The following is an 11,016-nucleotide window of genomic DNA, read 5'->3' on the forward strand; positions in this document are numbered from 1 at the left end:
TTGTGTACCAACTTGAAGATGGTGTACAGACTAGAGCACCAAAGACCAAAATAATGAACTATAATTTCCTCCACTGGTTTGTAGAAATGCTTTCTGTAAGAAAACTGCTCTTAACAGACCACTTATGAAACCAGTGGTAGTTAAATATTAAAATGCTAGTGTTTGTGAGCAGGTAGAATAGTATGAATACGAGTAATTTAAAGGCAAGTTAAATATTTTGATTTCTTGCATGAAAAGCTCAGATCAGCCTCATATTAGGCAACAGCTACTGACCAGCTGCTCCACAAACAAACTGACCCAACCCCAGGTTTGATGGTAAACGCAGGACAGAACACAGGACAAACTCGAATCATCCTGGCAGATTTATTTGACGTTACAGCAAACAGCTCAACCAGCTGCCATGACATGTTTCCCAGTAATTTATCGATAAATCCTCTTTAATATTGTAACATTAATACATAAATAGATCTAACATTTATAAATAGAATTTGTTTTCAATGTTCTTTTCCAGAGTCAGGTGGTGTAAAAAACAAAACAAAACCTTGTTAGAACATTTAGGGTACACAAGCAACTTTCTTTTTAAATATATAAATGGACTGTAGCAGGCTTATGATTCATAACCCAACCCTTTTCCACTGGCTCTCTGTTATCTGAGTTATATTATGGCAGTCACATTTTATCCTTATCAGATGTAAACATTGCCAGTTTGGTTTTTTTGTGCACCATAAAATTTGCTTTCTAAAGTATTTTGTCAGTGCACTTGTGGTTAGGCTTTTTAAGAAGGCTTCATTACCAAGCAAGTTTATGGAAGTCTGCTTTACTATAATATAAGGTACTTTGGTATCACAAGATTTTGGACCAGTGACACATGCAGCAGTGTTACTGTGGGTGAATAGGAAGCCCTCCTCATACAGAATGGAATGTCTCTGTTATACTCCAAGATATAAACAGAGATTACCAAGTGGAGAAACATAACTTTAACGGCCACAGAATGCATACAGACTGACCTAGGAGTGTACACAAAAAGCAGTAACAGTACTCGTAACATACAGTACACAGAATATATATATGCACAAAGACTGCATGATTTCAGAGAGGACAAATGGATGACAAACACTTGCTCTCCAACACAGGCTGACTTCTAAGGATACAAGCATGCATTTCCAAAAAGTCATTCATGGAAGATCAAGGCCAGGTTGAAGGAAGCAAAGGAAAATGACACCTGTCTGTGAATTTCTCAAACGTAAAACCCAGCTTTGAGTGGCTTAGTTAAAAGCATTTGGCCTTTTAAGAAATTCACAGGTGACATCAACCAATTACAATAAGAGACACAAGAGGGAAAGTAGGAGGGAGTCAAATGGTGTCTGGTGTCATTTTAGGGACAACTGGAGAATTCAGAGACGTGCTTTTCACAGAGTGAGCTCCTTCTGTACACCCCACAGGGTCTCAGCACTCGTCACCAGCTGCTTCTCCTCCTCAGGCTTCAGCGTCATGTGAATGACATCTGTCAAGCCACTGTTGCCCAGGATACAAGGGATGCTCAGGAAGACTTCCTCCTTCACCCCATGCATGCCCTATACAGCAAAAGGCAAGGAAATGTGATAGTTACAAGCTGACCTTGTCACGTCTGCGGAAAGTATAGCATTTTCTTTTCAGCAAGTAAAAATAAAGACTGAAATCCTCATCTACCTTGACAAGTGTAGACACAGGGTGCACTTTGTGCAGATTCTTCATGATACTTTCCACTAGGTCAGCAACAGACATACCAATGGCCCAGGAAGTATAGCCCTTCAGCTTGATAACCTCATAGGCTCTGCAGCATGGACAAGAAATAAAAATGAGCATGGCTCAGACTGAAAGGAGAAATGTGTCATGTTGTGCGATTTTTTTTTTAACAAGTTTATAGTAGACAGTAATTGCAGCCACTGGTATTTGCATGAGAAACTTAAATTTGACGAGTTGCCCATAAGAGTTTTGAAAACAGGGATAAAAAATGGATTATTTTTAATTAAAATATTTAACTGCCTTTAAAAGATAAGACAAATGAGTTCTACTAGCCATACAGAGGTGCACGTTTACAGATACCATTTCTTCTGTTGAAACATAACACGTGCATTTCTCTCATCTTTGTAAAGATAAGTGAAATAAGCCTCAACTGGGACACAAAGAACATTGTATTGCACATGGCTGAACTCTAACGACCCAGCTATTACAATACAAGTCTACTGATTGGCAGACAAATGATTGTGCAATATTAACCTTTCTGCAGAGAGTTGCATCAACTTTCAGACAATGGGTCATACGGCGTCATTACTGCCATTTATGGAATCAGAGTTAATCATTGTCAGGCACTTCAGTTAGACACAGGAGTCAGAGTGAGCTTTAGTCTAACACAGCATTTCATGTGGAATAGTATAGTCACTCTATACATGTAAAAACAAAAATCAGTACGTTTGAAGAGGCTGACAGACTCCAGCAAATAAATTGCAACACTCACCCATCAACCACCATCTTGTGCACTGCCTTCCAGTCCTCTGGGTCACCCTCAGCCCCCATCTTTGGGTTGAGGCCTTGAAGAGAAACTCCAGCAACGTTCACGCCACTCCACACGGGCACTATGAGAAAGAAATACACCCCACTGAAACAGGAAATTCTGAACTGCACGTGACAGTATACACGTCACAAATAATGTCGCTAGCGTACCACTAGAGTCTCCATGCTCTCCGATGATCCAACCATGGCAGCTAGAAGGATGCAGGTGGAGCTTCTCTCCCATGATGTGGCGGAAACGAGCAGAGTCGAGGTTAGTGCCAGAGCCAATCACACGGTGACGGGGGAAGCCACTCAGTTTCCAGGCAACATAGGTCAGGATGTCCACTGGGAAGGTGCCAAATGAGAAATTATCAGCCATTAATCTGCCTCGAACAGGAATTGGACCATGTAAACCCCACATGATGTAGACTCCTTATCTAACCTGGGTTGGAGACCACCATCAGGATGCAGTTGGGGCTGTACTTGACGATGTTGGGGATGATAAACTTGAAGATGTTAACGTTACGCTGCACCAGATTGAGACGGCTCTCGCCCTCCTGCTGGCGGGCACCTGCAGTCACTACCACCACCTTAGAGTTGGCTGTCACACTGTAGTCTGAAGAGATGGAGGGAAAGAAAAAAAAAAAAGTTGTATTCCACTCCAGGTTAGTCAGTAAGTAAACTAAATGACAGCTTGTCAATTCTCACCTTTATCAGCTACAATCTTGTGCGTCTTAAGGAAGAGGGATCCGTGCTGCAGGTCCATCACCTCACCCTTCAACTTGTCTTCCATCACATCAACCAGTGCCAGCTCATCACACAAGTCCTAATTATTATATTATAGGTCATTTTAACAACCAAACAAACTTTACATAACACAGCAAACGCATCATTTCTGGTAAATGTCATTGATCTGGTTAATCTATTGCTCCAGCCATCACAACCTTTACGTCTGTCCCAGTGAAATCCTATTGTGTAAACCTTATTCAAACCCCAAATAAGGCTAGTAGCAATCTTCTTAATTTTAACAAGTTTATTCCCCTCCCACCCTTCTTACCTTGAGCAGGATACTGACAGCAGAGGCCATGCCCACCATGCCAACACCCACTACAGTCACTTTGCACCTGCTGCCAACAGGCTCCTCCTTCATCACATGGCCAATGAGCTTCTCCTTGGTGGACATCTATTAAAAGTAAAGACACAAGAGACACAAGACTGTAAGGACGCCATGCAGAAGTATAAAGGGGAAGAGAATGAAGGCAAAAGGTTTTGTGGGGGGGGGGGGGGGGGCGGGGGGTAGTAAACAGAGGGGAGTGAGAGAGCATGGAGAAAGCAAGACGCATAATCTATGAAGCAATTTGACTGTGGTTACTAGTTGGCTCACAAAAAAAGTTTCCATGACTAATTTCACATCCCACAATGACTCAAGCCTGGATTTTACCTTTTATTTCATCATTACAGAACTGAAAGGTCACTTTCATTCACTTCACTTTCACTTCACTTTCATTAAGGTTGAGAGATGGAGCTTTAAAGAGCCTCTCCTTGCATCCATGGCAACCACTGCTTGTGAAAGCACTGCAGCTTGCCTCTGTGCAACAGGGAACATCCCCCAGATGACCTCACACATGCACACAATGCGTTTCCTGGCTCCACCACCGGTGTGACTAGACACGGTTTCCACTGAGACGTGTAGATGAGCACGTATGGCCAAGTACAGGCCCACATTAATGCACTGAGACATCTACTAGAGCTCACTTGAAACCTCTAAAGTGTATGAATGTGACCTTACATCTTCCATGATTTATGTCCTCGGTAAAGCTTTCCCAAACGAGTTTATGGTGCTAATTGCGCTCTTCTAGTCTTAAATGCTGCGCAGTTAAGAGAAGAGGATAAAGCAGCCTCTGCGTTAGGGTGTGGCTTACTTTTGAATGAGCATCCACTAGTGTACAAGTGACCAGTGTCCTTGAGCTGCCAGGCATCCATCAGTTTACTTGAAACAAACAAGATGGCTGGAGCCAGAATGTCAGTCTGACATCAAGGTGACTAAAGCACTATACAAATACAGGCCATTTACAGCTTGTATATACAGTTTGCTCAAAACTGCAGGATAAAAATGTAGTAATGTAATCCATACTACATGTACCAGCATTTGGACCCATTATAATCTAGGATTATTGCCAGTGTTCTATATGGGACAGTGCTTCACTGCTGTGCTCCACAAACCAGGCAAACTGCTTCCTTAGTTGCCTGAATAAGGACGACTTTTAGTAGCTGGAAGAGTATAATGGGACATTACACACAGTCCTAGTGTTATCATGTTTCCCAACATTATTTTGCCATCAGGCCACTAAAGGCTATACAGGGTGTCAGGTAACGGCTGCCGTTCAGCATCTCCGTCACAATGCTGCTGCACATCTCTTGTCCACATCTGAATTCAAGAAAAGACAGTTGTTGAATTTAAGTCCTGGAAAAGCTTTACCGCCCTGCAGTCGTCATATAACCAGACATTAATAGTTGAGCTCCCCACAGTCTGCATCTGTCAAATATTTATCCACAACTCTGTGCCAAGAATGGTCGGGCAAAGCCATAAAACACCAACAAGACAATTAATTAAAGACACTGCGTCCCTGCGATAGGCAAGCACCCCCAAGCGCAGTAAATTGCAAGAGCCAGGGTCATTTATAGCTGTTGGAAGATGGTCGACACCGGCGGCTGTAGGCATGCGTAGACACTGCGCATTTTACGTCACCAAAACCGAGCGCTTCGATCACGCGGATGGATTTAAACAGAAAAAACATAAAAATGTTGTTTTTAAAACATTAACGAGTCGGAATATTTCCTGTTTTTATTACATTTTGTACAATGGGCGAATAAAATACTCCATAATAGCCCACAAGTAACTATGCATCTGCAGAATGCCCAAGACAACCTGTTACAACCTGTCTGCTTGACTTGTTTACTTACGCTATAAGGAAAATAAAGAATACTGCCAGAAATCTTGATTTAATCTGCGGCTGAACCCAATTAATACTGATTACACATCGTCACGCCCCGGTCTGTCCTCTAGCACGCGGTTTGAGAGAGTCAGCTTTTAAAGTCTTTAAATAAAAAACAGTCTTTAGAGAGTCATGGGTGCAGATGTGGTGTGTAGAGTCAGAGTAATGCGACCCATCTTACCTTGAAGGTTTCAAAGAAACGGGTGAAAACAGGAGTTGGAATGTGTCAGCTCCACACTAACGCTCTTTCACTGAAGTGCTGCCGGTGTGGGGGTGTCTCCCCGTATTTAAAGACAGCCCCCGGCGTGGACGTGACGTACCTACATATTAATGAGGTCGGATGGTTGTGTGAGCACTAACCCGTGTTGAATGTCACGTCCACGGAAGGATGCGGTACTGAGGTCTGGTATAATCTGCTCTGTGTCCTTTAATATTTTCAGGCAACTTGCATTTAAAACGACGGAAAACACGCACTCCGTTCTTGCCTGCGATAGATTAAAGCACAGGTTACAGTGTAAAGTGAAAGTACAGGGACGCACTGCGCAGTCTGTCACAGTCCGCACATAGAAGAAATAGTTCCCACCTAAATTACTTCAAAAAGCCTCAGTGCTGGTTTTTAATGCAGTTCTGTCATCCACACTGACACAGTAACAGATACTGATTTTAAATGAGGGTAGCAACATTCTCAACATAGCATTATAAACACGGCTTGGTTGCCGGTGAGTGGATATTTCGTGGCAATAATAAGGGAATTTGTGTTAAAAGTGTGTAAATCACCGAGATAAATATCACGTGGCTGTTAATTTAACATGAAATGTTACGGTTTTGATTTGAGGATAGCCTTTCATACGCCGCCCATGTGGCCGTGACTGGAAGGAAACAGTGACTGTGTCGTCATACAGTCAGAGGAGCGCCACCTCCTGTCCACTCTGAGTTATTTCAAAACTAGTCGAGTTACTCACCCAACAACTCATTTGTCCTACATGTCAGGGGAAGTTTTCTTACATAGATATGATTCGGCTGACAAAAGGCACGGAAACTAGCATCCCAACCCTCACCCCGCCTTAATTCAAATTAAGTGTTCTGAATCATCAAGTGGCCTACACTGGGACAAAAAAGTGTGCTCTCAGACTGCCGATTGCTGTTGGCTGCTCTTTACACCTCACCCGACTTGAATTTTTTTTGTTGCAAAACAAAAGCTTTCAGTTAGGACTATTTCACCAACGTGACGTCCTCTTGGCTCACAGCTTTATATGCATTTTGAGCATGTGAGGAAAAAACACATGAAAATTAATGGACGAAGAAGGTCAAATTTAGTTAAATCGCTTTTCTGGGCAGTTTAAAATCAAACATTTAATAGTGGCGTGATTATGCACCCTTTTCTCATTTTAATAAGGTTATCAGTCATTGCTAATTGAAAAGTTCACTCAAATTAATGTACAAATTGTGCTTTAACCAATGTGTAATTTTCTAAGCATGCCCATTTAATATATATCCTTCTGGAAGCAATGTGTTTGATGAAGTTGGAAACTGAAATTGTCACCTATTTATTTGACACAGTTCTTGGAGGATATGGAAAAGAGAATTCAAGTATCCCTGATTTTCTGTCAGAGCACGTGTGAATAGTGGAATATGTTAACTTGCCCTTGAAAGCATCGTAAAGATAACTTAGGTATTCTTCAGTCATGACACCTAAAATACGCACTCACACAGGCCCTGGCCACTTTGTCAGGTACACCTGTTCAGCTGTGATTCACATGGCAGGAACTCAGTCCATTTACTCATGTAGACATAGCCAAGGCAACCTGCTGAAGTTCAAACTGAGCATCAGAATAGAAAAGGAAGGTGATTTAAGTAACACAAAATGTGACATGGGTTTTGATGCTAAACAGGCTGGTGTGAGTATTTCAGAAACGTCCACTGTACTGGGGTTTTTCTATACTGTTTACAGTGGATGGCCTGAAAAAAAGGACCTATCCAGTGAAATGCACTTCTCTGGGAGAACATGCCTTATCATGCCAAAGTTCAGACAAGAGTCACCAGACTGCTTCGGCATGTAGAAGAACATCTCAAGTTGCACAACATATTGAACTTTATAGTAGTATAGGAGCAGCAAAGCACACAAGTTGCCACTCCTGTGTAAGAACAGGAAACTGAGGCTACAGTTGACATTAGTTCACTAAAATTAGACAATAAAACATTGGGTAAACATTGCATCATCTGATTCTGACATTCTGATGGTAGATTCAGAATCTGGCAAAAAAGAAAATTATAGGATGAAGTCATCCTGCCTTGTATCAACAGTTCAGTCTGGTGGTGGTGGGATCTATTTTCTTTGCATACTTTGGCTTCCTTAGTACCAATTACTATTAATTAATTATTTGGAAGTTTGGTCATTTACAAAGACATGAACACCAAAATCCAGGAAAAAGCACATTACATAACAGTTATAGATTGATTTGCTTGTCATTGAGTAAAGGAAGTATTTCATCCCCAAGCAAAACACGACTTACTTGGAGACGTACTTGGAGAAGAGTGCCTGCTTGGCAACTTGAAGCTTCAGCTCCCTCTACTGATTTCCTACAGAACTGAGGTCTGGAGACCAGCTAGGCCACTCCACAACCTTTATGTGCTTCTTCTTTAACCACTCTTTTGTTACATTTTGGGTCACTGTCATGCTGGAAGACCCATTCACAACCTCTCTTCAGTGTTCTGGCTGGGAGAAGCAGGTTTCAATCCAGGATTTTACATCAGTGCAGCAAAGTCGCCGTGTAAAACCACCTCAAAGCATAATGTTTCTACCTCCGTGCTTGTCTGTGAGAATTGTGTTTTTTGGGTCATACTCAACATTTCTCATCCTCCAAACACGATGGGTTAAGTTAAGTGTCAAAAAGTTTGATTTTACTTTCATCTGACCCCCAACCCTTTTCTCAATCATTTAGATGTTCACTGGCAAACTAATGATGGGTCTGTACATGTGGGTTCTTGAGCAGGGAGACATTGTGGGTGCTGCAAGTTTTCCATCTGTTGCGGTGTAGTGTGTTACCAGTGGTGTTTGTGCTCCCAACTGCCTTCAGATCAGTTTATCCTACCAACAAGCTCTACTTGTGTGGTTTTGTGCTGCTCCACCATCTTTCTCATAATCATCCTCCCCCCATGAGGAACAATCTTGCATGGAACTCCAGACCAAGGACAATTGATAGTTTTAGGTCTGTCTAGCACATAAACCTATTCGCTGGAACGTTCAAGACAATTTAATTAGACAGCAAAAGCAATGAACACCAAGTAGGCAAAGTTCTTTGTGTTACTCATGCATGAGGGAGAGAACCACGACAAGCGCCGTTCCTTCGCTTGACCCCAGTCGCTCTCGTCCGCTCCCCCATAACATTGTTCTTTTATTGAGCTCACATGAATATACATAGGTTCATTAACATATGACGTCTACATACACACAAAGAGTACCTTGCCTGTGCGTTGTGTAAGCATGTGTGTGTGGGGTGGGGGTCAGTGTTGTCACAGTTGTCACCTTCTCACTAAGCTTCTTGCTGGTGTTCTTGTAGCCCATTCTAGCCTTGTGCAGGTCTACAATCTTGTCTCTGACTTCCTTTGACAGGCCTTTGGTCTTGCCTACGGTGGTGAAGAGGTTGGAATGGAAGAAATTGATTCTGCAGATGGGTGCGCTTTATTCACATAAACTGAGATCATGAGTATCTGATATTGATTGACTGACTGATTGTTTAATTGGCTGTAAGCTGTTTGCCCCATGAGCAGACCGCCAGTCTGTGGGAGCCAGAATTCTGGCCGGGTTGTCGGTGATCAAATAAAACACCTTTGGGATGTGGTGGAGTAGAAGATTCACATTATGGATGTGCAATTGACAAATCCACTGCATCTGTTAGTACATTGCCTGTCTAAGACAGTGCAGACAGTTCACTGTTGTGCAGTCATGGCTGCTGCCCCCTAAAAACCTCCATTGCAGCTGCCACTGCTGCTGTTCACATAACATTTCCTAAACCTCACCTTTACCACAGTCTTATTCTTTTTTCTGTTAGCTAGTTGGAGCTTAATAGTGATGAAATAGTATAGTCAGAAAGTTAATAGAATTGTTATCTGCTTCCTGTTGTGTCTGCTTTGTGTATATTGTGCATTCATGAAACAATCCATTGCATGTAATTTGGCTGGGAGAACTGTACGATAAGGTTTTGTGTGGGGTTTTTTTTTTCAATTAAATTGAATAAATAAATGAGGATATTGTTAAAAGCCTAAATGAATTAAATTAAATCAAGTAAAAATTGCAATTACACTTAGATTTTAATGCATATAATTGTAAACAGTGGTGTGGTGGTTATCACCGTTTACAGAAAGAAGGTCCTTGATTTGAATAGAGTCTGGGACCTTTCTGTGTTGAGTTTGCATGTTTTTTCTGTCTCTGCAAATCAAATCAAATCAAATCACTTTTATTGTCACATCACATGTGCAGGTACACTGGTACAGTACATGCGAGTGAAATTCTTGTGTGCGAGCTTCACAAGCAACAGAGTTGTGCAAAAATACAATAACATAACACAAGCAAAATATAAGAATGGCTAAATCTGAGACTAATAAATCTATGTACAATATATAATAGTATATGCATCACTGGATGTGTATACTAAATATGTTTTTCTACGTGTGTGTGTGTATACATATTTTACAAATTAAATAGAGTAAGCAATAAAATAAAATATATAAAAATATACAGAGGTTTGTAGTTGGATGTTGTGCAAAACAGTGGCATTAATGTACAGTCTGGAGTGCATAACGTTGAAGTTCCAGTAGTGGAGGTGAGGTGTCTATGACGTGTTCAGCAGTTGATGGCCTGGTGGAAAAAGCTGTCTCTCAGTCTGCTGGTTCGGGACCGGATGCTGCAGAACCTCCTTCCTGATGGAAGTAGTCTGAACAGTTTATGGCTGGGGTGACTGGAGTCCTTGATGATCCTCCCCGCTTTCCTCAGGCACCGCTTCCTGTAGATGCATATGCCATCGTTGAGTGCCAGGCCTCCCCTCTACAGTCCAAAGACATGCATGGGGTTAGAATAATTAGTGATTCTAAATTGACAGTAGGTGGGAGTGTGAGCATGAATGGTTGTTTGTCTCTGCGTATTAGCCCTGCGACAGACTGGCATCCTGTCACAAGTGTGCCCTGTCTCTTACCCGTTGACAGCTGGTAAATGCTCCAGCCCCCCCTCGCGCCCCTGAATTGGATAAGTGGAATAAAATGGCTTAGTGGATGGAACCTGCTTTTTTCATTACTCCCAGATTTCACCACAGTTATCACATTCACTGATGTTCTTCATTGATAACCTTTTATATGTCCATTTATCAATCCTAATGCAATGCAAGCTGCTCACCAGCAGGAGGTGCTGTTATAAAAGCTGCAAAACAAACTCAGCCTCCTCTTTAAATTGAAATCATTTCCAGTTGGGTTTGATTATAATGCGAGCAGCATC

At 41.9% G+C, this 11,016-nt stretch overlaps 1 protein-coding gene across 1 annotated transcript; it reads right to left on the bottom strand.

Moving 5' to 3' along the window:
• Nucleotides 1–347: 347 nt before the first annotated feature.
• On the bottom strand, nt 348–5,841 carry ldha (lactate dehydrogenase A4). The gene is made up of 8 exons (XM_085164846.1): nt 5,710–5,841; nt 3,590–3,715; nt 3,241–3,358; nt 2,975–3,148; nt 2,704–2,877; nt 2,498–2,615; nt 1,690–1,813; nt 348–1,574 (listed from the first exon to the last, which is right to left on the bottom strand). Exons 2-8 carry the CDS (start codon nt 3,713–3,715, stop codon nt 1,410–1,412), a joined length of 999 nt encoding a protein of 332 aa, XP_085020972.1. The 5' UTR covers nt 5,710–5,841; the 3' UTR covers nt 348–1,409.
• Between the last annotated feature and the right edge of the window lie 5,175 nt (nt 5,842–11,016).

This window comes from Neolamprologus multifasciatus, chromosome 7 (assembly GCF_963576455.1).
Source record: "Neolamprologus multifasciatus chromosome 7, fNeoMul1.2, whole genome shotgun sequence".
In the NCBI taxonomy this organism is placed as follows: domain Eukaryota; kingdom Metazoa; phylum Chordata; class Actinopteri; order Cichliformes; family Cichlidae; genus Neolamprologus; species Neolamprologus multifasciatus.